The sequence below is a fragment of the Heterocephalus glaber genome, unplaced genomic scaffold (genome assembly GCF_053883595.1).
Source record: "Heterocephalus glaber isolate CG9 unplaced genomic scaffold, H.glaber_assembly_v1.0 deba00001687, whole genome shotgun sequence".
Taxonomy (NCBI): domain Eukaryota; kingdom Metazoa; phylum Chordata; class Mammalia; order Rodentia; family Bathyergidae; genus Heterocephalus; species Heterocephalus glaber.
Window position 1 is genome coordinate 13,725,831 of NW_028258412.1, and position 26,800 is coordinate 13,752,630.

General features: G+C 40.3%; 1 protein-coding gene across 18 annotated transcripts in view; it reads left to right on the plus strand.

Moving 5' to 3' along the window:
• The window catches only part of Cit (citron rho-interacting serine/threonine kinase), a 169,135-nt gene that overhangs the window by 80,538 nt on the left and 61,797 nt on the right, over window positions 1-26,800 (plus strand). For 13 of the 18 annotated variants that reach the window (XM_021257359.2, XM_021257360.2, XM_021257364.2 and 10 more), the window contains 12 exons: window positions 2,591-2,696; window positions 3,606-3,749; window positions 4,991-5,110; window positions 9,974-10,144; window positions 10,405-10,455; window positions 11,180-11,233; window positions 13,136-13,276; window positions 15,086-15,211; window positions 18,570-18,665; window positions 23,024-23,140; window positions 24,084-24,193; window positions 25,200-25,374. In XM_021257359.2, the coding sequence (XP_021113018.2) occupies window positions 2,591-2,696; window positions 3,606-3,749; window positions 4,991-5,110; window positions 9,974-10,144; window positions 10,405-10,455; window positions 11,180-11,233; window positions 13,136-13,276; window positions 15,086-15,211; window positions 18,570-18,665; window positions 23,024-23,140; window positions 24,084-24,193; window positions 25,200-25,374 (1,411 nt within the window). The remainder of the gene's footprint in view (window positions 1-2,590; window positions 2,697-3,605; window positions 3,750-4,990; window positions 5,111-9,973; window positions 10,145-10,404; window positions 10,456-11,179; window positions 11,234-13,135; window positions 13,277-15,085; window positions 15,212-18,569; window positions 18,666-23,023; window positions 23,141-24,083; window positions 24,194-25,199; window positions 25,375-26,800) is intronic. The other 5 variants (XM_021257367.2, XM_021257368.2, XM_087198422.1 and 2 more) reach the window with 1 other exon arrangement.

The following is a 26,800-nucleotide window of genomic DNA, read 5'->3' on the forward strand; positions in this document are numbered from 1 at the left end:
TAGAACCACTGAGCTAAATCCCCGGCCCCACGAGCACTCTTTGAAGTAGGCTGAGAATTATCTCCATTTTACAGATAAGGAAATTGAGGCTAATTGAGGTCACACAGCTCTTTAGTGGCAAGGTCAGATTTTGAACAAAGCAGTATGAGTCTGAGTGTTGATTCACTTGGCTGCCCTATAGTGTGAGCATAGAGAGCTGTCCCTGGTGTACAGCCAACCAGCACTGTCACATTGGCCCTCTGCATTGGGCTGGGAGCTGTGGGGAGAAAGGTGTTTTACATTGCTGCAGGGAACTGACCTCTTTTAGGCTGGGAAGTAGTGTGAGCAGCAAAAAACAGAACTTCTACCTGATGGTAAGACCCGAGTATACATTGATAACCAGTTCCTGCAGTCCTGTTACCAAGGGAATGAAAATGGGATTGTGGGATGGCAGAGTGCTCCATCATATCCCTCCATGTGTAAGAACCTTTGCTGGTTGTCACCCTGGCCCTGCCCTTCACCGATCCCTGTGTTTATACCCAGGATGGCACTGCAGAGAAGGTTTTCACGAAGGGGAACTCATCCCTACTCATAGTTAACTGCTTCTAGGGATGAGGTACCATGTGCCACTTACATAGATATGTAGGGGTATCCTTCTGTGGGAGAGCATCCTTCTAGTTCATACCCTGGGTGCGCTATGATTTATTTTTGTATTCTTTTCATGAGAATTATATCAGGTATATAAAGCCTGTCTTTTTCTCCCCACTCCCTATTGAGATCAAAAGAAACCATTGTCAACTGGCAGGTTACTTGACCTCACTAAGCATCTGTTTCTCCATCTAGTAAATAAGGATAATAAGTTATATGTGTTTCATGAGGTTGTTGTGGGGAGAAAAGAGTTAAAACACATTTACCATTTGAACAGAACCAGGTATGTGGCTGGGACTCAATAAGTGCATGAGATTCCTGTTGTTGCCATAACAAATCCTCACTAATTTGGTGGCTTAAAATAGCACAAATTTATTATCTTCAGCCCTTGTGGGGCTGAGATCAGTGTGGCCAAAACTGAACCAGTCTCCTTGTCAGCTTCTAGAGGCTGCCCCCTTTCCTTGGCTTGTGGACTCTTCTCCATCTTCTAGGCCAGTAGTGTAGCATCTTCATATCTCTGACTCTGCCCCAACTTCCATTGTCACATCTCTCCTCCTCTGTTTTCATCTTATAAGGATCTTTGGGATTACACTGGACCTACCCAAATAATCCAGGATAACCCTCCATCTCAAGATCTTTAATTTCATCACAACTTTCAAAGCCCGTCTTGCCAAGGGTGGTTACATATTCATAACTTCTGGGGATCAGGACATAGACATCTTTGGGACAGAGAGTGGGGACATTATTTAGCCCACCATCATAAGCTGTTTTAAAAAAATTTTTTTTGTTTTTTTTTTGGTACTGGGGATCGAACTTGGGTCCTTGCATTTTAGAGGCAGGAGGCGGAACCACTGAGCTAAGTCCCCGGCCTTCATAAGCTATTTTTATAAGATGAAACAACCAAACTGGCTAGTGTGGGGAGGGAATAAACAATATTTTGATCAGTATAGTAACTGACAACATTTGTTGTGCACTTGTATTTCTGTCCTGAATCAGGGCCTTTGCATCTTTACTTCCTCTCCCTAGAGTTTGTTTCTTCTAGAGCTTTGTGTGTGGCTAGCACAGTATTATCCTTTAGGTATCTCAAGTATCACTTCCTCTGAGAAGCCCTTCCTGATTACCTTTGCCTAACAGGTATTCAGCCCCATTTCCTCCATCCCATCATGGCATCCTGTTTCCATCTTTCATGGATATTATCCTGATCTGTAACCTTTGGTTTTTGAGTCTGCCTAATGCATGCTGTCTGTCCTCTATAGAATGTCAGCTTTAGGAGGGCAGAGACCTTGCACGTCTTGTCCACTGCTAAATGCCAGTGCCTGGGACGGTTACTGGAACAGAATGGGTGCACGTACCTGTTGAGTGTATAAGCAGATAGAGTTGTGTCAGGTGCAGTGCTGAGCATTTAATATTCACACTTTCCTGAGTTCCCCCCAACCGCCCTGTACCAGGGATTAAACCCAGAGCCTTTGCACAGAGCTACATCCCCAGTCATTTTTAAATAGTTCTTTTTTTTGGTACCCGGGATCAAACTCAGGACCTTGCACTTGTGAGGCAGGAAGCGGCACCACTGAGCTAAATCCCCGGCCTTAAATAGTTATTTTGAGACAGGGTCTTGCTAAGTTGCCAAGTTGCCCAAGGTGGGCTCGGACTCACTATCTTCCTGCCTCAGCCTTCCGGGGTGCTGGGCTTATGGCATGTACCACCATATCCAATGGGAGGTTCTTTTACTATCATTAATCATCACCTTACAGACATGCAAGCAGAGGCTCCGAGAGACAAATGATTTACACCAGGTCTGCCCACTCCTACAGTCCTTTCTTCCTTCTGCCTCCCAGCCTTATTGTTGTCATGTCATCAGAAGCAGTTTGAGTCAGCCTTGCTGGTGGCCACAGAACAGTGGCAGGTCTATCAGCTTCTTGGGCTTACCTGCTGACCACCTTGACCTTGGTTTTTTTCTACCTAGGTCTGTTGTATCGAGTCTGGACTCCCCTGCCAAGACTAGCTCCATGGAAAAGAAACTTCTCATCAAAAGCAAAGAGCTGCAAGACTCTCAGGACAAGTGTCACAAGGTATTTATCTCCGCAGCCGGCCTCCCTCCTTCCTCCAGGATCCTCCCGTCAATATATGCCAAGGGATCCGCCCTGGGCCACTGCTGACGCTGAGCCTCCTGATCCATAGAGAGCAAGGCGCTCCTTCCCTCACTGAAGTCGCGCCTCGGCAGCTCAGAGGGAGATGAATTTGGGCCTTGACATTGCTGTAAATCCTTTAAATCTTAAACAGAGGAGGCCCTGGATTTAAAACGGCCCGTTTCTCAGAATGACCCAGCCCGATGTCTACTTCTTCCGGCAGGTGGCGTGGGTCCTCACCTGTGGCTGAGATGCATCCTATCTGCTTTGAGTGATTCGAAGTCTCTCTTCCTAGTCTTTTAAAACTCCTGCTTATGTCACTGCGGCCACTGTATTGATTATGCTCAACGTCTGTTAACACTCACTGTTCCTGCCCAGAGGCAACTCTCTGGAAACTGATAAAAGCCACTGCTTGCCTGGGACTCCTCAAAGTGCAGACAAATAAATATCTCCTTGCCCTGTCCTGGATTTGTCCTCTAGATCTTATCAAGGAGATGGGGGGAAGCAAGATGGATTTGGGATAAAATTAAAGTGACGTCTGCAGAAAAAAACAAAACAAAAAACGCAAAAAAGCAAACAGGTGAAAAATGATGATTTTGGCTTCCTTGCTTACTGGGTTAGAGAAGTGATCGAGTGTGAAGCGAGACTTGGATGAGAGGAGTGACTTAGCATTTGGTGACTGTCCTTACGAAGAACTGTGCTCTCGTGGGCGAAGAAACAATGGTATTTCCATCCCAGCTCTTGGCAATAGCAGTAGCCCAGACCATCAGGTGGTCTCGGGGCTGCCTGAGATTTGATTGCTCCTAAGGAACATCCAAGGGCTTTTCTAACCTGTCGATGTGTTTATTTCAGATGGAGCAGGAAATGACCCGGTTACATCGGAGAGTGTCAGAGGTGGAGGCTGTGCTTAGTCAGAAGGAGGTGGAGCTGAAGGCCTCTGAGACTCAGAGATCCCTACTGGAGCAGGACCTTGCTACCTACATCACAGAATGCAGTGTGAGCCTTCCCCAAAGCCCCCCTCCTCGGAGGCGGCACTTCCTGTTGTGTGTGTCTCATCCTGTTTCATGATGGCTCCATGAGGCACATCACAGCCAATGGCAGAGAGTAGAGAGAGGGAGAATACAAAAGCAAGATCCGTGATTTGCAGAGTAGTATGAGCCAGGTGTGAGGTCCCCAAGAATGAGGTTGGACTCATTTGCAACAGAAAGTCCAGATAGGCTGCTGGTACGATGGAGCCCGGAGATGGGAGTCAGCTGTCATTGCAGCGAGTGGCAAAGATCTTGACCTCTCCCATCCCAGCCTTTCTGGCCTACACCACGTCCAATATGATCAGCTTTGGGCACCAAACTCCCAAATGTGTACAGGAAAATGTATTTCAAACTTGCCTCAAATCAGCTTTCCATTCACTAGAAACAATGTAGTGACAAGAAACTCAGCCTTTAAAACTCAGACCCTCTGTCATTATTTACCATATGATTTTTGTTTTTTCTTTCCTTCACAAGAGTAGATTGTCTTCTCCATTGTCTTGTTAAATTTTTCATTCAGGTGTTTTTTTTAATGTGCCCAATTAAACAGTCTTAAGAAGTTGAATCACACATTTTTAAAGTTTTTTTTTTTTTCTCACAAGGGAGAGGAAATCTATAGAGCGTGGCTGATTCAGAATAACTGCTATGTTTCCATTCCAGACTTGGCTGCCTTTCAGTGGTGGGTGAAGTTGTTCAGCTGTGTATTTCAGATATTTATTTCAGTGCCATTGAAGGATTGAAGGAAACTTATAGATGATAGGTGTCCAGGAAAAATTAGCCAGGAAGTGGAGATAGTTAATTGGGTAGAAGATGAAGTCATTTCTACTTTGAAAGAAGGATCCATATTTGAGAGTCCTTAAATAATTCATATTATACAAAAGACTAGCTATCCATCTAGAGAGTGATTGTAATAGCTAAGGGGTCTTGTTGGCTTTTAGTCTTGAACATACAAGTAAGTGTACCTGTGAGGACAGGTAGGTGGTGAGTTTCAGTCTGGATCCATAAGGTCAAAAGCTCGAGATGATATTTCTTGACTCAAGGGGTTTCACAGGATGAAAACTGGAATCAGCAACCAACCGGAAGTTATCGACTTTGGTTCATCACCTGAAACCATCCTGGTGTCTTCGAAGCAGCTTGCAGCTCTCTTAACAAATCTTTTCAACCAAAGCAGCCTCCATGGGGCATCCCTATTAAAATTTTTGCTTTCTGCAGAGCTTAAAGCGAAGTTTGGAGCAAGCACGGATGGAGGTGTCCCAGGAGGATGACAAAGCACTGCAGCTTCTCCATGACATCAGAGAGCAGAGCCGGAAGCTCCAAGAAATCAAAGAGCAGGTATGACTGCTTGCCCAGAGCAGGTATGGCCACATGGCCAGCCCAGACCTCTAATTTCAGGAGTGTCTGAGAGATAGGAAGGGGTCGGGGAGAAAGGGTGGCAGCAAAGGGAGAGCAAGAAAGGTAGGTCTGGGCCAGAGATTTAGCTCAGTGGCATCGTGCCTGCCTTGCAGGCACAAGGTCCTGAGTTCGATCCCCAGTACCAAAAATTTGAAAACTTTATATTTCCCATGGTTTATATAAATCATACAGTACTTGCTTATTCCAGCTCCTTTTGAAGTCTGCATTAATAAAGATGTTGTTTTAGAGCAAGGGTAAGCAAACTTCAGCTTGTGGGACAAATCTGACCCACCACTAATTTTTTGTGGCTCACAAGCTGGGAATGGGTTTTCCATTTTTAAATGATTGGGAAAAAAAATCAAAGGAAAAATAATATTTTATGACAAGAAAATGTTATGAAAGTCAAATTTCAGTGTCTATAAATGAAGTTTTATTGGAACACAGCCCCTCGATCGTTCATTAACCTATTGGTCACAGCTACTTTCGTGCTACAGATGTGGAAGTGAACAGTTGTCCCCGAGTCTGTGTCGTCTGTAAAGTTGAAAACTCCTTATTTTCTGACTTTTTACAGAAAAAGTTGGCCAATCCCTGCTTACATTGGTTCTAAAGAAAATGAAATATTTTTATAGCTTTTCAGATGCACTTTAATTTTTTTTTTTTTTTAACTGGGGATCGAACTCAGGACCTTGCACTTGCGAGGCAGGTAGTGGCACTAGTGAGCTAAATCCCCGGCCCCGCTTTAATTTTTTGAGAGAAGTCAAAGTAATTTATAGTTTTACAGATAAGAAAAATTTGAGAAGAAGAAAAATTTCCTAGAAGAAAAATTTGAGCTGTTCAGGGTAAGCCAAAATTGACACGGCACACCTGAGTGCTGAAAACCTTCCCCTGTGTGTTCAGAAAAGAGAATTGAGGCCTTTAAAAAGCTCACCCTTGTTCACCCCCCTTTCTAAAAGGGTTTTCTTTCTAGATGGCTCACTTTTATATTGCCTCATTGTTTCCTTTTTAGCATGGATTTTTCTGTCTTTTGAAGAAACTGTAAATAGAAACTTTAATGAAGAGATGGCAGTGAGTAATTGGAGAGCTGAATTATCAGCTGCCAGGCAACTCTCACTCACTTCAGAAAATCTAATGGAAACACTGATAAAAATGAGCATTTTTGTCTCTGGGAAGCACAAACTTAGCCATCTGTGTGGCGTAAATGCAAGAAACTCCTACAAATAACTCCATCCATTAGTTACACTTTAAAGAAAGAATGATTTGTCTTTGGGGGCTTGGTGGAATACTGTATTTGTCACCTTAGTGTTTTAAAATTATGGGTTAATTTCCTCTTGCTTGAGAAAAATGTTATAAATAAATGTGCATAGGAAACTTTACAAATGGATTATCAAGTCTGAACAATACCAACCTTAGAGAATTTGAAGGACATGCATATACTTTGAGAAATCTGCTTTGACAGGTGACTCATGCACCTTTTATCAACATAGCTTTTCATCCTTAAAGGTTCAAGTGGTAGGATTCTTTTTCTCCCATTAGTTCAATTTACTTTTGGGGACATCCTGGGGAAATGAAAGCTGTACTTGGCCACCAGAGGGAGCAGCTGGTGTCCATGAACTCCATAGAAATAGAATTATCAGGACATTTTGAAAAGGTGTATGCTGGTGTTTGAGTTCAAAGAAATGTCTTTTATGATTCATACCAAGTCAGCATGCATGTGGAGTTTTAGATTTAATGACTGTTAAAAGTTCCATGGTGGGTGGACTTCTTGGTTTCAGATTTTATTTCTCATTGAAAGAAGGTTATATTAAAATGACTTGTGATACGTTTTATGAGAGCAGAATGTTTGCAAACCAGGAAAAAGCTTTTAATGCTTACAGCAAACTTCTTGTATTTGGTTTGATTCCTCCTAGATTTTGGATTAATTCTGTTCTTCCTTTCAAAAACTAATTATTTGTACAACTGTTTATTTAAAAAATATTTTGTTTGCTTCGACTTAGCTACTCCTTATGGAGTAGTTTACAATAAAAACATCTAAAGGTCTCAGTTTGATTCATACACCATTGTAGCAATTGCTGAGTCTTCCTCAGCCATCCTCCTCTCAGGAAAGGAAACAGAAGTATGGGTAACACAAAAGTCATTTGCAACAAGGTTTCTGGATGATTGGGACCATGCATCTGTGCTACCTGACCCCCCAGTTCTGAATCTTTATTCAGAAGAGTTGCTTTAGATGGGCCATGAAAGTTGTCCCTGGTTCTCCATTCTGACCTGTTCAACTTATGCCCACAACTCATTCCATGTGAAAACATGACAGCGTGCTCAGCTGCCCTTAGAAACAGACCTGATTATGTTCTTTCATGTTTCTTCTGAAGCAGGATTTGGTTAGCTGTTGGATTTATAGGATTTCCTTGAAATCTTAGCATAATAACTGGAGATCAGCAAATGAGTTAGAATTCCTTTGCTATCCATGGCAGGCCCAGTGTGCAAGGGCTCCAAGAACTGACAGGGATGTTGGCTGATCCTTGTCTTCCTTCCCCTTGGGCCTGACAGCTCTGGAAAGAAAGATGTCGGGCTGAGGGTATGGTAGGGGTGAGGATAGACATTCTGTCCTTGCTCTTGACAAAACACAAAAATTACATTCCTTCCTTGCTGACATAAGTTCCAGAAAGAAAAGGGAGCCTGAGAATAGAAGATGCCTAAGACCTTCCTCCAGCTCTTTGCTACTTTCTCAGACTGGAGTGTATGGCTCTGGGAGGGCTGGCTTTTCCTTTGGACACAGCAGGCTCAGGGACAAGGGACCACTGTCTTCCAGGGTGGCTAAAATGTTTTAATTTTTTCAATTCAAAGGAAAAAATTGAGTTGTTAGGTTAAAGGCACTGTTTTTATAGGCAATACAAAACATTTTTGTGTTTATATGAAGGCAATTGTAAAATATAATTTTATATACATATACATATATAATAAACATATATACATAATGTATTATGTAATATACATATGTAATTATTATTTTTAATGGAGGAAGGGGTCAACAGAGGCCCAGTGCTGAGAGCCAAGAAAGTCACAATACATTCTTGGCTGAGGGGGGTCTAGAATGGTGATGACGAACCTTTTAAGAGACAGGTGCCCAAACGGCAACCCAGAACCCACTTATTTATCACAAAGTGCCAACACTGCAATTAAACGTGAATACTGAGGTTTTAGTTTAGAAAAAACAACTCATACATTAACATCTTTTGTCTTAAAAATAAATAACATGCATGCCATAGGTTCACTAACACCAGGCTCTAGAAAAACCCCAAGTAAAGGGTGTACTATTTCACTATGGCCCCTATTCCACTCTGAGGGTTTAGATGATTGTGAGTAGTTATTAAGACCTTTGGTTATATCATCTAGCGTCACCTGCTTAGTGTGCATCACACAGGAAACCTGTATGCCCATGATCCGGAGAACTGGCCTTCAGTAACTGTGCTTTTGGCTGGGAGGGAGTAAAATGAGACCCACACTCTACCTGGACTCAATGTTTTACCTTCCCCTCTACTGACAACATAGGGAGAGATGTGCTTACATGAAGATCATCCAGTTTTTTACAAGAATATTACTTCCCATTTAGTGTATACTGGAAGATCACCTCTTAAAATGAGATGAAAGATCTATGTAATAACCTATAATTAAAAATTAGAAATTGCAATTGATTGGCTAAAAAAAATCCTTGCTAAATTAGTACCTTTCCATTTATTTTTTGAGAGTGGATCTTAGAGATATTATTGCGATTTATGAGTGTTAAAAACAATCTTGATTTAATTCCCTGTTCTTTTTATTTTGTTTCCTCCTCTCACTGCAGTCATCTTGGATTAGATAGATGTTTGTTCACAATCCTTATACTTAGCCTTGATTTTATAAATGAAAAATATTTCTATTCTTGGTCCACAAGTTTTCAAAACCATTGTCATTTCTTTTGGTAAATCCTCTCGTGAATAAAAATCTCAATTCAAATGTTCTTTTTTGATTTTAGAAATTCATTTTGGAAAAGATTGGGCTGTTTGGACCCCTTTAAAGGGTTTGTTACAAGGGAACAAGATAATTCTTTCCTGTGAATTTTTATCATAAGTTATTTTCTCCAGAGCCAGTGTTTTGTGACTCTTCCAAATTTCAGGGTGACTTGTATTGCAGGAGCAATGTTAAGTTCATCCTTCGGTTTTGGCCCCAGAAAAATTAATGGTGAGAAACTGACAATGATGAGTTTCACCTTCCTGGATGTTTTCCATAGAGATTTCCAGTTACCCTCTGGTGCTGTCTGAAAGGTTAATTTTAAAACTAGTACCGTATCTAATTGTGTTAGGAGCACATGACTTCTAAAGGACAAATCTATAGAAATGATTATCCTTGGAGGAGAACTACACATGAGCAGTTTATCTTCATTTAAAGAACAGTGCTGCCAGCTTTCCTGCTAAGTTAGACCTTAAGATGCTATGCATATTGTGTGGCAGTGTTTGCTCAGAGGATCTTACTATCAGCTCATGTGTTCCTGATGCATTTACTCAAGGTGCATGTTCTATGTTAAAGCAGTTTAAAGATTTAATGTTTGTTCCTCTCTCCTCTTCCCTCAATACTCTTCCACTTTCTCCATCTGAAGTCTCTCTGGATCTTTGTTTCCACTCACCTCCTCTCCATGTCTGTGGGTCTGTCCTTTGCCACTCTGTCCTCAATGCACATCTTCCTGTGTGGTTGATATCCTTCCGTCTTCACTGTCTGCCATTTCTTTTCAGAGACCCTGAGTTCACCTGTATTCCATTGCCTGCTCTTTAGGAATACCAGGCTCAAGTGGAAGAAATGAGGTTGATGATGAATCAGTTGGAAGAGGACCTTGTCTCAGCCAGAAGACGGAGTGATCTCTATGAATCTGAGCTGAGGGAATCTCGGCTCGCTGCTGAAGAATTCAAGCGGAAAGCAACAGAATGTCAACATAAACTGATAAAGGTAGTCAGGAGAGTTCTTTCTGGGTGCAGTCATGGATGATCTTAGCAATGTAGAAGATAGTACTAGCTTAATGGGTATAGGTTTGGGAAATAATGAGAAACATCTTGGGAATTCCCTGGGTCTTTTTAAATAGGAGATAACATCATTAATATTTATTATTATTTTGGTTATAGTGGCCAGGAAAGTACTACAGGTAGTGTTGTCTACAAGACTTTTAGGCTGTTGAGATTTCCTACTATGGTATGTCTTTTTAATTACAGGCTAAAGATCAAGGGAAACCTGAAGTAGGAGAATATTCCAAACTTGAGAAGGTATATATTCCATGATTGGTTTCGCTATTCTGGGTATCTGGGTAGATTTTTTTTTTTTATGTTACTGTCAGTGGCCAGTCATTGATTAAGAATACTTTTACAGGGCCAGGGATTTAGCTCAGTGGTTCCAGCGGCTGCTTCGCAAGTGCAAGGTCCCAAGTTCGATCCCTGGTACCAAAAAAAAGAATACTTTTATAATCAATGATATGAGAATTCTCTTCTAGCTTTATTTTATTTTTTTGGTGCTGGGGATTGAACCCAGGACTTTGTGGATGCTAAACACAGGGCTATCACTGTGCTATACTCCTGACCCCTCCAGATTTGATGGTGCTCCTCTGGGTCACCATGTTGTTTATACTATGGTTCTAAAAGAGAGAAAAGACACTTCATTTTTCGTTCTGTTTTGTCACAGTAAGACATAAACCCAGACACTTAGAAAAACGTGAAAATTATTATTGTTCTAAGGCACTGGGCAATTTTGATTCTGTTTTTACCATTTATATATTGCTAGTCCTAGAGAAATAGTTCACAGGGAGGTTTGCTCTGGAACGTTCAAAGACTTCCAAAGAACTGATAGGCCCCTGTTCTTGCTTACCATTAGTAGGTTCTGGAAAACAAACCTCCAAGTCCCCACAGAAACCTCAGGGAGATAGAACTGCACTAAATGTACAACATATTAATGTTAATTTGCCTTCTGCTTTATTTCCTGGGATTTTAATTCTAGATCAATGCTGAGCAGCAGCTCAAAATCCAAGAGCTCCAAGAGAAGCTGGAAAAGGTAAGCCTGAGGTGATGTTTTCAGGAACTTACCCCCATTTCCACATACGTTTCTTTGCCTTGTCCTGGAACCCTAAAGATGAATGAAACAGAATTAGTCACCTAGCACCGAGAAAATTGAAGGGGCAGTGAGCTACTACCTGAAAGTATTAGAGTTCTGAACATACTTTTTCCTTTCGAGATGTGTTAGCAGTCTTTACTTTTAAAAACCAAGCTGTATGAGTGTAAATTATACTACGTCAGAATCTAGGAGGTGACGTTTCATGCCCCAGTGATCAAGAGGCCAGGCTTTCCATTCTGCACTTTTGTAGAAGCCTGAGTTGTTCTCCACCCAGACTGCTTCCATCAGAAACACTGCTGCCTAGAAGAGGTAGCACAGTTCGAGGACCCTTGGAGTCATCATAGAGTTACAGAGTGGGTGGGTCTGGTAGATAGCATCTTGCAAAGTTTGTGCTAATGTCCCTACTTCTATTTTTACATTTTGAAAATTTTTATTGAATTATTTCCCTCCTAGCTTTATTAAGGTATAATTCACAAATGAAAACTACATATACATATTTATGGTTCATGTCATGATGTTTTGATATATGTATACAATTGTGAAATGATTAAGCTAATTAACATATCCATTACTTCACATACTTACGGTGAGGTGAGAACATTTAAGATGTAGTCGCAGCAATTTTTAGGCTTTCCCTTTATTTGAACACTAGAAATGTTTAAAGAAAGGAGCAGAGTGAATGTGGTAGTGGGGCATGGGGTTCACATCAGAATGTTCATGCATATGTTTGCTGGCTTGGTTTAATAGAGCTTAATAGAGCTATTACTTTTTTTTGTTGTGATAAAAACATAACATTAAATTACCATCTTATCTGTTTTTAAGTGTATTTCTAAGTGTAGTGGTGCTAAGTATATTCATATGTTTGGGTACTAGATCTCTGGAAATTTTTCATGTTTTAACATTGAAAGTCTTCACCCACCAAACACTAATTTCCCTTTTAATTGATCTGAATTAAAATTAATTCAAAACTAAAATTTAAAAACTGAAATTTCTGCCACATTTGAAGAGCTCAGTGTCCATATGTGGCTAGTGGCTCCCATGTGGGACAATACAGGTCACAGAGTTGGAGTTTTCTAGCACTTTTAAAAATTTTGATTTAGAGCAAATACATGTGAAATTGTTGGTTTCATAAACTCAGATCTCTCCTACAATACTGAAAAAGCTGTAATGTAACTCAAACTCAAAACAGTTAATAAGTACATAGTTAACTTTGAGATTTAGCTTTTTTTTTTTTCCTCTGGTACCGGGGATCAAACTCAGGACCTTGTGCTTGCTAGGCAGGCACCAGCACCACGGAGCTAAATCCCCGGCCCGAGATTTAGCTTTTTTTTTAATAAATGTGGATTTGTGAATTATGAACATAATGATTGTTTCACTCTTTGAAAGGTATTATTTAAAGAAAAAAGTTTAAATTATAGCTTTAACCTTTTTTTCTTTTTATAAAAGTGTTGCAAAATCCCTGTAGGAAGACTAGTAAATGAGATAATTAAAATAAGAAAATTATGGCCAGCAGTAAATATATTAATTCCTAGGTAGATCAATGCATCTAGACCTTTTTGTTTGCATTCTCTATATTGCATCAATTTTAGATGCAAATGATTGTCAGATACACTATTATGTATCCCATGAAAGAAGAATACTGTACATCAATTTTATTTGTAGGATGTATTCCAAATTCAGCCATGTCATAAAATACAGAATGAAATGAATGCTTATGTATTTCTGGAAGAATGGATATAATATATACTTGGTGTTACCTACTTTTTCTATTCAGGGTATTGTCACCCCTTTTTTCCATGAATAAATTTGGACATCTATGTCCTATACCTTCTTTCCTCATAGGCAGTAAAAGCCAGCACAGAAGCCACTGAGCTGCTGCAGAATATCCGTCAGGCAAAGGAGCGAGCTGAGAGGGAGCTGGAGAAGCTGCAGAACCGAGAAGATTCTTCGGAAGGCATAAGAAAGAAGCTGGTTGAAGCTGAGGTGAGCAGGGAGTCTCCAGGTGGCCACAGACTGACCCCCCTACCCCGCAGTGACCATGCGACTGATCTTGGCTGTGCCAAGGGAAAGAAACTACAAAACCATCACTTGCTTATTTTTGACCACTGCTTCCTTTTAGAAGATCCCTATGAAACTTGACAGGCTTGGAAACCTTTTCTCCCAAGAGGAAAGGAAGATGTGTCTCAGCAGCCCCAAGTTGAAAGATGTCTCAACGAAAGCTTTCCTGTCTGCTTGTTTTCCTCTGACCGCCTTACTAATCTGGGAGAATTTATATTTATATAGGCTCATTGTAACTCTACTTTTGACTTTTTCTCTCCCCTCTCATGCCTTATTGTTCCCCCCACAATGTTCATAATGTATTAATTCTCAAGATTTCACCCATGACCCACATTGACAACTCTCAAATCTCTATTTTTGGGCTTTTTCTCTCTCTCATATTCTTTGTTGTTGTTGTTGTTGTTGTTGAAGTCATTTATATAATTATACTGAAAATATGTGAGTACCTTTTCATTATGAAAACTTAAACAGTTTAGACAAATATAGAGTAAAAGGTGACACTTTCTCTTTTCTTGTCTCTGCTTCTCCTAACCCTTGGCGTTTGTCCCACAGAATGGTTGTGTGGTAGTTGATGTCACTGTCCTATTGCTGGATGTTTGCATTTCTCCATTACAGTCTGGGTGTGCGTTTACCAGCACATGGCTCTTTGGGGCTGTTCTCACCACATTCCTGGCTATCTTTCCCACTGCTCTCTTGAAATCCTGAATGGGTGCCTCAGTAGTGCCTCAAATTTAGAGTGAACTCGGTGACTCCTCTCATGAGCTGGTTCCCCTTCTCAGTTTTCCTCAGGCTTGTCAGGGCCGCCAGCATTCTCTTGGTTACTCCAGTCTTGAGGCCTTTGTGTCATTTGCTTGTCCTTGACCCTGCTGTTCTGTGAGTCACTTGGTCCTATAAATACAGATACCCTATTTCTCCCCTTCATCCCTGTTTGCTCCCCTTTCCCCTTAACTAAACAAATGTAGAAATTTCTTGACCTTGTGCTTACAGTCTCTCCTTCCTCCCAGCCAGCTCATACAATGTCAGATTCATAGACCCCAAGCACCCTCCCTCATCCCAAACCCTTTAGGGGTTCCATATATCTTAGGTGCACCCTTAAGTCTGGTACATAAAGCTCAACCATTTGGACCCACAAATGCTGTCCTTCCACCTTTTCACCTGGTCCTTCCTGTTCTCTGCTATACCCACACCTGGGGCCTAAATTGACCCTTGAAGACCTCCATGTTTCTTCCCTGTGTGTGACTTGTCCACTCTCTCCTGTCTTTCCTAGACCTATACACCCTCACCATCCCTCTCCAGAGCTCACTCCTGTGTTATCCCACCACTCAACTGTGTGGTTAAAAGTCCTCCTTCCTGCCTGCTACCTCCCCCAGTACCTTATAGCTGCTTGGCTTGTGGTTCTTTCCCTTCTTAACCTGTTGTATTTATTTATGTTTGTCTTATCTTTTATAAGGGTGGGACTTATATCATCTTCCACTGAGTATTTCCCATGATGCCTAGTGTGGTACTTTGCAGATAGTAGGTGCTTGGTAAATATTTGAATGAATGAATGCACTCTTGTAATTATACAACAGAGCACCTGGATTCCAGTCTTATTTTCCTCGATGTTGCTTCAGGTGCCCGAGACTTTTCTTCCTGATTCGAGTGTATGCTTCCGAGGGCTCTTTCCCTCTATGCAGGTGATATGCCCATAGTGGTTGCTCCATTAAAACTCTCTGATTGATTCATGATCTACAGGAACGCCGCCATTCTCTGGAGAACAAGGTAAAGAGACTAGAGACCATGGAGCGTAGAGAAAACAGACTGAAGGATGACATCCAGACAAAATCCCAACAGATCCAGCAGATGGCTGATAAAATTCTGGTGAGCAGGAACAAAAGTTGCAAAGTTCACAGATAACAGGTTAGAGGTTGCAAAGGGAAGGGGGTAAAAACAAGAACTAAATGTGATCACAGGGGTGGTATCACCAAGTAGGTTAATTAAGAGAGGTGTTTTCAGTGTGTGCCATGTTGTAGAATAGTGTGAATAACTAAATATTGGACATTTCAGTACTGGTACCAGATCTGCTGATGTTGTTTTTTGTTCTGTTTGCTACTGGCTGGCATTTTTTAGTAGGATGTGCATCTGTTTTTTGTTTTGTTTTGAGGTTAGGAGAGATTTTATTGGGAATAAGAATAAAAAGAATAGCTCCTGGATTTCCGGGAGGGATATGATTTTTGATTTTTTGATTTTTGATTTTTATAGGCGCATTTACATTCTTCTGGTGGCAGTGCTTTGTATGGCTCTTAAATTTGCAGTGTCAATTTAAAAAGCTGTGGGTTTAGACCTTTAAGACCAAAACTCAGATTCTTGCATTTAGAGAAGAAAGAAATTAGTCATACAGAATTGTTTTTCTTAGAGTAGTATTTGTCATAGATCCGTGCTCACCCACTCAACTCTCTTTGCTACAGTTGGTTATTATTGTTATTTCTTCAATTTCCTTAGATGTAGCTGGTCTTTTTTTAGGTTTCTAATCATCCTGATTCTGTCTCAGGTTCTGATGACCAAATTAACTTAATTAAGGAAGGCTTGGGTTGTTGAAGTTGCAGGTGTGTTGAAGTTTTGCCCTTGCTAGGGAGGAGGGCAGCATCTTTGAAGAGTTCTCCTTGGATCTCATTCCCAAAGTCAGAAATTTGATGTCATGTTTGAGAGTCTTGTTGATGACCTGTGGTCCGTTCATAACCCTTCCTGTCCTGCTCCTAGGAGAGACTCTCGGGTAACTGGCTATTCTTCTCTACTATAAGGAGGCGAGGTGGTGAACAGGCCACTTCTCTCTGTCTTTGCATCGCTTCTGGGAAACGAGGTGCCAGCAAGTATATGAACTCAAAAATGGCCAACTTATATAGTACTTAGTATCAAATCCAACCCAACCCAAACCTTTTGACACTTGATTTATGCGCTCATATTGCTGTTCTTGAACAAATGGGTAAAAGAGGAATTGGCTAAATAGTTTTGCTTTGACACTCAGTCTTTATCTACACACAAAGGCAAATGTAACTGTTAGTCTACTTTTTCTGTTCTCTTGTTCCATCATCAAAGTTTCTTTGGGCTATTGTCAAGTGTGTGAATTTTATTGTGAGTAAAAGTAGAAACTACCACTGCTGTCCTTTGCTTGGTACAAATGAAGTGATTAACTCTGTTTAATGGTTTCTCTGTTTAATGGTGATGTGTTCATTCATTCATTCAACAAATATTTAATGAGCTTCTACTATGGGTCAGGCAATGTTCTAGGAGCTGGAAATATAGCCCTAAACAACAGGATTTGTATAACATGACTGAAGAGTTGATCCAGTACATATAGAAAAAGATATGCTTAAAAAAAATGACAACAACAACAAAAAATGCCAAACTACCAAGCAGACTTTAAAATACCTGCTTTTCAAAGGTTCATTTACAACGAAAAAATGTTGGAGTATAGAGTTCTGCATATCTGGATTATGTGTTGCAAACTTCCATTCATATACAGGACAGAAATTTAGTCTTAAAGTTATTAGTCTCGGGTATCTGAGTTTTTGACATATTTTTAGGTTCTGATTTCTGTGCCATCTTATTAGGACTGAAACTAAGAAAAAGAGATTATGAAGTGATTTCTAAGTAAAAGAAAAAAGGAGCAGATTTCCTTTTCTGAATGTATCTTACTACCTGCCCAAGTACCTCTGTGGTTGTGATTTAACAGAGGGTGCCTTTTGCTCAAGAACCCTGTTCTTAGATTGGAGAGTATCTAGGACGTGGGCAAAGAGTGGTCCTTAATGCTGTTATATAATGATGACACTTGGAAACAGATTCCAAAATACCATTTGCCTTAAAATATTTGCTATTCTGCTAAGAACTTTCAAAACTGATAATTGGGGTTCTCATTACAGCAGAGTCTTTTCCTTTAATCAAAGAAGCCATTGCAGGCAATCCTTTAGTGAGTATTATAAAGCCCTTAAAAATGTTTTTATTAATTAGAATCCTGTTTACATTCAACTTTCCAGTATCACATCTGTTAAATTGCAATGGATTTTGTGCACCTGGTCTTAAGATTGAACATTTTAATGGTCCCCAAAGTAAAGCCCATGCTTGCAGACTTTAGAATTTCAAAAGCTTAATCACTAACATTTTATATGCATGTGAATTTCAAAGGACTCACCCCCCATTTTATGGACATATCCTGTATAATTTCCTCATTCTTCAAAATTCTCTTAATTGGTTTCACTTCAAAGAAAAAAATCATAATAGTATGAAGAGATGAAAACTCGGAGTAATGACTCTTGATGTCAGTAATTAACTAATGGGTCCAGATTCATAAGAAATAATTTAGATGCCGCTATCTGTGCATTTAGAGAATGTTTCAGTGAATTGAATGCTGTCTTTTAAAAGATCAGTTTATAATACATTGGCAAATGAATTGGTATAATTTTCAAATGAATTAAAATTTTGTTTAAAAGCAGAAAACAATAAAAGAACTAAGAGAACCTTAAATTTGAGCTATTTATATTACTCCAGCTTCTCTTCCCATCTTTAATATGTGTGGATTTTCGTCATTATCTGTGTATTTTATGTTCGTCTTTGTTCCCATTAGCATCGTTTCATATAAATATTATACCACATGCACATCTCCTGACATTCACATTCTTCATATACCAGCCGGTTAAAATAATCATTCAAAACTCAAAGTGCTTGAATCGTAACATTAGTTTTCCTTTTTTGGTAGGATTCTTGAGCAATAATTTTGTTAATAAGGGAAGCACAAAATATTGTTTATCACCAGAATAAATTAAAATTAAAATTATTTTTCTCATTTAAGGCTGTCATAATAGTGAAAATGACCTGAGACTCAAGACAGTGGTCAGGAGCTTTGTACTGTGCTAAACTTTCAAATATTGTCTTGTTATTCTTATTTCTCCATGGGAAGTTGAACACCTGCCTTTGTTCGACCTGTCACATTGACGTATTTCTGATCTCAGGCCTCACAGCCCACTAGTGATGTGTATACTTGTATGTGGGTACTTGCACTTGGGACATCCAGGGCCAAGGCATGGTGGTGATTTCCTTCCCAAGAGCCTTGGGGTAGTAATGGAGGAGCAGCTGCCTGTCATCTGTGGCACCTGTGCCAAAGTCATGTTTCCTGTGAGTGACTAACATACATTGGCTGTGTCCTTCCCTTTGCACATCTGACCACCTGTTCTTTGATGCCCAGGAGCTGGAGGAGAAACACCGGGAGGCCCAAGTTTCAGCCCAGCACCTAGAAGTACACTTGAAGCAGAAAGAGCAGCACTACGAGGAGAAAATTAAAGTAAAGACACTTTTTGATCTTCCCTGGCATTCCTCCACTTGTGCTATGTAGCTCCCTTCTCATCCTGGACATTTTTGGTCACTTCTTGCTAGATTGAAGGATTGTTTGGGTCAAATGCTGTCCTAACTCCATGGTGGAATGCTTGGAGTTTGAGGTTAAAAGAAAAAAAAGAAAAAAAAATTGTCAGTCTATATTACAATTCTGCCTTTAATTTTTTTGGTACCAGGGATTGAACTTGGGGCCTTACGATTGCAAGGCAGACGGCGGAACCACTGAGCTAAATCCCCAGCCCTGCCTTTAATTTTTTAAAAACCTACTGTCATTCAGTCCATGATAATTTAGAGTTAGCCACGGATTCACCACATTTTTTGCTTTTAATTTTCTTCCTGTATCTCCAATCTTGGTCCCTTTTTCATTTTAACGTATATCCTTGAGAACTTTCTTTAGTGAAGATCTGCTAGTGACAAGTTCTCTGTGATGTTTGCCTGAAAATGTATTTATTTCACTCTCCTTGTTGAAGAGACGCTGACTAGGTTATCCATTATCTTTTTGTAAACACTGTTTAAAGATATAGTCCTTTGACTTTTGGCTTCTAGTATGGCTAATGTGAAGTCATTTGCCTAACAGCTGTTCTCTCTTAAAGTAATACAACATTTTCCTTTGGCTGTTTCTTTAAATTTTCACTTTTAAAAAAATTCTTCTGAACCTTTACTGTGGGGTATCTAGATGTGGATGTCTTTTTATTTACTATGCTTGTGATTTACTGCAATTTCAAATACATTGGTATGTTTTTAATTTAAAAAAAATCAATCCTAGGAAATTAGTGATCTTTGTATCTCAAATATTTTCTCTTCCTTTCCTTTAGAGAATTAGATTTGGTATGTATTAGATCACCTCTAGTCTGTCCTTTTTCATATTTTTCATATCTTTGTGCTATATTCTGGGTAAGTTCCTCCAACTTATTTTCCAGTTTCCTGATTCTTTCTAATCTATAGTTAAATCCATCTATTGGGTTTTTAATTTCAGTAATAGTATTTTTTATTTCTACACATTCTATTTGGTCCATTCTCAAGTTTATTAGATTATTTAAAATAATATGCCAGGCATGGTGGTATATGCCTGTAATTCTAGCACTCAGGAGGCTGAGGCAGAAGGATCATTAGTTAAAGCCCAGCCTGGGCACAACTTATGAGCTCCTTTCTCAAAACACAAAAAGAAACAAAAATATAATAATTTTTGATTCCATATATTTATTTTCAAGTCTATCTTTTATTTTTTGAACTGCATCAAGCATAGTAGTTTGATGATATGTATTTTGAAGGTCTGTTTTTGCTCTGTTTCTGTCATTTATTTTTCATGGTTCCAATTTTATTTTGTGTGCCTAGGGAGCTGTCCATTTTCCCTGGAAAATCATTAATGGGTAATTTTTTAAGCCCTTGGATGAAAATGTTTTCATTTTGGGTGAAACTCTGGGCTTTGATTTCTGTCTCTTCTTGACCTTTGAGGTTATCAAAACTGAAGCTCAAGCCAGGCATAGTGGCACATGCCGGTAATCCCAGCCCTTAGGAAGCTGAGGCAGGAGGATTGTTGTGAGTTTGAGGCCAGCCTGGGCTACATAGTGAGTTTAAGGCCAGGCTGAACTACATAGTGAGACCCTTTCTCAAAAAAAACCAACTCCCCCCGCAACAAAACTGAAGCTCAAGTTTATTTGATTCAGTAAAAGCTTAGTTTAAAGACAGCTTGGTGACACAACCCTGTCATCCTAGCCCTCTACGAGGCTGTGGCAGGAGAATAGCACGTTTGAGCCCGAACTAGGCAACTTAGTAAGATCCTGTCTCAAAATAAAAGTAGGTCTGGGAATGTAGCTCAACTCCCCAGTAGTGCAAACACAAAATCAAACCAAACCTTAAAACCAGCTTTGTATCATCCTTTTTCCTGCTTTTCTTTTCACTTAGATTTTATCTGAAATTTCTTACTCTCTTAACAACTTGTAAGTCTTTCTGAGGAAAATGTTGTGTTATCAGAAATGGATGCCAGCCTATTGCTATCCTTTTAAAATCACATTGCATTTTCTAATTCTCACCCAGCCTTTTATTCATTCTTACATTCTTGAGAATATGACATTGGTCATATTTCAGATATTATCTCTCCTCCTCAATCCATACTCTGAAAAAGATTGTCAATTTTTGTGACAATCCCATCATGGATTTGGTTGGCATCCTCAGAATTGAATGGACCTTTCTTGAGGAGTCAAACATATTCATGATTACCCAGCATTGCTACCATCACCGTTCTGGCATGACATTCAGTTACTTTCCATTGAAAGAAATATAGGAAAATAATTCAGAAGCGACCTCAGAATGTTCTCATGTGACCCCCTCCCCACTTTAGTGCATTTAAAATTTTATATACCATCCTTTTTTTTTTAGATTGGAATTTTTATTGGCTTCCAGACTTTTATCTTGAGAATAAACTAATTTTCAGAAAATGGTGAGTCTATATGTAGTAATCCACTGGCACCTTTGGATGATGACAGTAGCCCTTTGTAAATCCATACTGATGTTCCAATCAAAAGCCATATTTTGGCTTACATTGATTTAGACATCTTCGATGGAATCTCTCATTGCCCTCTCTACCACCCGGTTCATCTTCTTGTTCATCCTTCCACCGTTTGAACCCTATCCAAGCCGAGAGATGGTCCCATTCCTGAGAGAGGCTTATCCTTTCTGGTTCACTGTACCTCTTAATGGTATCTGTCACTGCCAAAGTCGAGATCTTATTTTGAATGGAGTCATCCTAAAAATGCCTTTCACTGTTTAAGCACATCATAAAAAAAAGAAACATACCTGGTCAAGACATTATGGGATCTCCACTAACCTAGATAGAAAGAACTTTGTTTTCTTGGTCCCAGGGAAGGTTAGGGAAAGATCTGTTGTCTACCTTCCCTACTGGAATCTGTATAGAGCCATTTCTTTTTAACCTTTTCTGTTTTACGCTTCCTGTTCCAGCTTTTATAAAGCCATTTTAGTAATGATTATGATCATACCCTAGATACTACCCTGTACTTGCTCATAATTTTAGAATCACACTCAGACATCCAAGAGAGTGGGTCACTTATCATCCTATTGAGCTGTTTCCCTCCTCTCACGACCCTGTTCTTCACCTTCTGCTCTTCTCTGCCAACTCCCGTTCTGTGTTTTTCATCAGTCCTAGTTTAAAGCCTTCTTTGAAACCTGTTCTTTCCTTTATCATGTGGACCCCTTCCCTGCTGACTGGCTCTTTTTAGGGATGATGTCCCCATGAGCTATGAAGGCTTCTTCACAATAGGCATTGTGGGAAAGGCAGATTTCAGTCCTGTCCATGACCCCAATTCTTGCGGCTTTATCCCCAATATTCTGTTCTTCTTTATGCAGTCAGTATCATTTGCAAAAGTAGGATTGATTCTCTGTGATGAGAAACACAGGGTCATGGCCAAAGGCTCAGATGTGTTGTAATGTCTTCTTTCTTCCTTTCTTTTTGCTTATTTTGGCAAATGGTAGAACTGTGTGTGCCTCACAGAACTTTAGATCAAGCTGGTAGTTGGTGACACCATTACTGTTTTATTTTACTGTTTCCTCTTGGGGATAGTAGGAACTTCCAGTGGTTTTCTCAGCTCTTGAGACTATATGGTTTCTCTTCTCCTGGGAGAGATTTCAATTCCCATTGATTTTTTTTTTTCTAGCTGGATCAGAGGAAAGGAATCTTTTCTTTTTTCCTTTTAAGTTGTCTTTTCCATCCATTGACTGACTACCTGTGTTATTGGTGGGCAGCATCTTCTTGTCCCTGGCTATTTCTGAACTCAGCCTCAGTCACACAGACTTCCTCTTCCCTTCAGCTTTTTCCCTCTACACAAGCCCCAAGTGTATCCAGAATTAATTTTGAATAAATTAGCATTGAGGAACATTCTGAAACCACTGGTTCGTTGGCTAAGAAAAAGTTTTCCTCAGGTAATATTTGCAAATTATTAAAAATTTATTTTTGAGATAGAAATTACTAGAAAGATCTTTCTCTCCTCTCTCATTCTGGAGTCTAACTCATTTTGGATCTATCTCTCTGGTCTTTTGGGCTGCTGATTTTAAAAGAAGTTCTTAGTTAATGACCAACTGTTACTTGCCATTTGATGGTGGTATCTGAATTCTTAACCTCATCCTGGTTGGTAAGCAGACCTTTAATATTTGCCTTCTTTTGCTCTAGGCTTTGGAGGCTGTGTGCCTTGCTGTTATTTCCCCCACTTCCCCTCCTCCTTTTTCTCAAGCGTCCCTGTTTAGTTCTCCCCTTGGGATGGCTACCCAGGACATTCACTTCTCTTGTTTCCATAGGTGTTGGACAATCAGATAAAGAAGGACCTGGCTGACAAGGAAAGCCTGGAGAACCTGATGCAGAGACACGAAGAGGAGGCCCACGAGAAGGGCAAGATTCTCAGTGAGCAGAAGGCGGTAGGTAGAAGGACTCACAAAGCTCATTTTCCAAGGAGGACTTTTGAAATTTGCCAAGAATCACCCAACTTGATTTGGTGACTTCTTTCTGTGTGAGCTTGCCGAGTTTGTAGGAAATGGGAAGCTTTCTCCAAAACCACTCACTGTCCTCAAAGCCATGGAGCTGGTGGCTCTGGGTGGCTAGTTTTTGTGCTCTTCTTTAATAACTCCCACTCATCTGCCCCCCACCAGGATGTGATCCTTCAAAATGCCCAGTGGCCTTGATTTCCTGCATTTTTGTGCTAAATTTGGCTATTTCTCTCCTTTCTCATCCAGGTAGCCAATTGTTTTAGAAACTTGCAGCTAAATAGCATTTATATGTGATGCTTCTTCTTAATACTACTGTATTATGTGTATTGTACTTTATTACCTCATACCCTGTGGAGACTTCCCACATCAGAAAATCTCTAAGGGAGGGTCCTGGGAAGGTATATTTTTAACAAGTACCCACCCTATTCCACCCCCAGTTCTTATGATTCAATTAAGGTTGGGAAGTATGGGAAAGTTGGGAAATATGAAATATGTGATAAATATGAACTTGCACATTCAAGTTAGAGGTTCCTGCAGGCCCAGGTCACATGCAGGTGATAGGGGACTGTAAAGGGCCCTGTGTTTTTATAGGATGTCGGGTTCTGAATAGTTCCTTCTGTGTGTTTTTAATGCAAGCCAGTCAACTCATGGGAGGAGAGGCATTTAATTTTGATTAGAAAAACAATTGAGTACCAGTTGTTTGCATGGTGATGTGTGTGATCTTCAGAGTATGGACTAGTTGAGTCCCTTGTTACCTCTGGCCAAACTGCTGGCATTTCAGATGAGAGTTTTACCTTGGCTCACATGGCCCACATTAATCCCATTCTGCTATAATTGTCTATGTATGAGGATGCAAAGGTCCCCTGTGTTTCAGATGATCAATGCCATGGATTCCAAGATCAGATCCCTGGAACAGAGAATTGTGGAACTTTCTGAAGCAAATAAACTTGCAGCAAACAGCAGCCTCTTTACCCAAAGGAACATGTAAGTATTCAGATTCTAACTGTGTACATTATTACACTTTGATCTTCTCTCCTTGTTCATAAACTTTGTTCTCCTTCAGTCTGATAGAGCTGGAGCAGATTTATTCTTGCCCCAGACCTCCTGTATTTATGTAATTTTGCCCTATCTTAAGTTGTCACACTCTACCGTGGCCTCTCTTTTGAGTTGGGTTTTCTTAAATACCTCACATTACCATCAGTGTTTTGCTCTCTCCAAGGAGGCTATTTATAGCTTGCTTTTGGAGAGCTGCTGTCCCTGTTCCCCAGACTTACCTCCTGTAATTAGTAAGAGGTGATCTTGTGTTCGCCCAGGTGGGCCATCCATTGGGCCACAGTTAGGCTGTGCCTTGCCTAGGGAGGATGTCTGGACTCCACAAGGACTGTCTGTGTTCAGGGCACTTTGATCATAATCTTTTTGCCTGAAAAATTATAATCTCCAGGATTTTTTTCCCCTTAGATTTTTTTCTTCAGAGATCTTTCAAAACATTTCCATCATAACCCAAACCAGTTTGGTAGGCTGCTTTTCAGTTTTTGAGTTGTTCTAGTTTTTGAACTTATAAGCAGTTTGGTGGTGAGGTAAGGAAGTCCTACAGGGAGCTAGAAGGAATAACATTCTCTGTTCATTGCACATTCTTCCCCAGAGCCTGTGTTAAGGAGCTATGGGGCCGTTCTTGTAGCTAAGGTGGCCCTGTTCTGTTCTCCTGTACAGACTCTCCAAGAAAAATTGAAAAAGTCCACCAAAGGACTGAAATGCTAGTATCTCCTCCAACCCCATTTACTGACCTTAATCTCAGAGGTGAGAGACTCTTAGATTCCCATCCTGTGATCATGTCCATGAGGGCAGATCAAGATGGAGCTAACCTGGGAATGGCCACAGTTCACTTGATGAGAATACACATTTTACTCCATTTCTGCCTGTCTTTCTGAGGGGATACATTCACCTCTGACATGACTGTGTTTTGTTTGGATCCTCCTACCACCCCCACCAGGAAGGCCCAGGAAGAGATGATTTCAGAACTCAGGCAACAGAAATTTTACCTGGAGACCCAGGCTGGGAAATTGGAGGCCCAGAACCGAAAACTGGAAGAGCAGCTGGAGAAAATCAGCCACCAAGATCACAGTGACAAGAATCGGCTGCTGGAGCTAGAGACAAGATTGAGGGAGGTAAGAGGGAGGAGCGATTTCTGGAGAGGTTTTGTTGGGGGATTCAGGCCCCATACTGACCAGTTTTCAAGCATAAATTGGTATACATCCAGGAGGCATTGTGCATGGCAAATAAGAGCCACAGACTATGCCACATGGTTAGAATCCATCTCCACTTCTTATTAGTTTTATAACCTCTATTAATTTTGCAGGCTATGTAATCTTTTTGTGCTCCAGTTTGCTTGTCAGTAACATGTTAGTGATAGTGGTGTCTCTTTCCTAGGGTCTTGTGTGGATCACATAAATTGGTGGATCTGTCAAATGGGAGCAAAACACTTCCTCTTTTATCAGAGTTTAATGAGGGCCACACAATGTTGTCCATACATGGGTCTCAGCACTGCTGGGTGTGTAACATAGCTCAATGACAGAGGAGGTTTGTCAGTGCCAGAGGACTCTATGACAGGGGAAGAGTAAAGCATAAAACCAAACTTAGGTTTACTTGACTGCAGAAATTCTCTTCAGATGAGATTGGGCATGTTCACAGTGGTGGGGTCATAGACAGGAATTCTCTTCAGAGATAATAAGGATGCTGGAAAGAGAAGCCAAGTTTTTGAGGAAAAAAAGTAGCAAATTTGGTTGTGGATATGTTGAGGATGATTGAAGCCATGAAGCTACATTGATATATTGTGTATTTATTAAATATGTGCTGTGTGCCAATTATTAGCCTGAATATACAGTGGTGCTGACAGGAGTTCTTGATTTTGGAGGCTTTCAGTCTAGTAGCCGGGGTTAGGTAGCCATGCAGAAGCAGGATTCAAGGACAGCGGTTATTGGAAGTTGGACATGTGGGCTGGGAATGAAGACACAATGTCTCATGCATGGTAGATGATTAAATATTTGTGATGGAATTCTTCAAAGAGCAGATGATCTTGTGATTAAGCATACAAGTTTGAGGACTAAACCTTGGGGAATAAACATATCTAGGCGTGTCTTAATTTGTACTAGAATTTTAAAATGAAGCCCCTTTCCAGAGGACAGAAAAAAGGTATCATTTCACATTTTTCAGGGGTTGTGGAAGTATGACCCCCCTTCTTTAGGATCACCCAGACTGTTTTAACATGCAGAGTCCTAGGTGTTCACTTTCAGCTTTTAAAGATGGAATTGGTAAGGGGGAAAGGAATTTGCATTTTTAACAAACCCTAAGTGATTCTTGTTCTTCCTGGAATTTGAGGTTGTTTGAAAGTCTTAGGGGATGGTCTTTTATTAATCAGGATATATTTTCACTTTTCCTGATAGAAGCCGCCTTAAGGGAATGAGTGTAAATAATCCGGACAGATTTTTTATCCTGGGAACATTGACTACTGTCTTTTGCCTTCCTTTTCCACATATGTGGGTCTTAGCAAGCCTGCCCTACAGCTCCTCTGGGCAATTAAAATGTCCCCAGGAA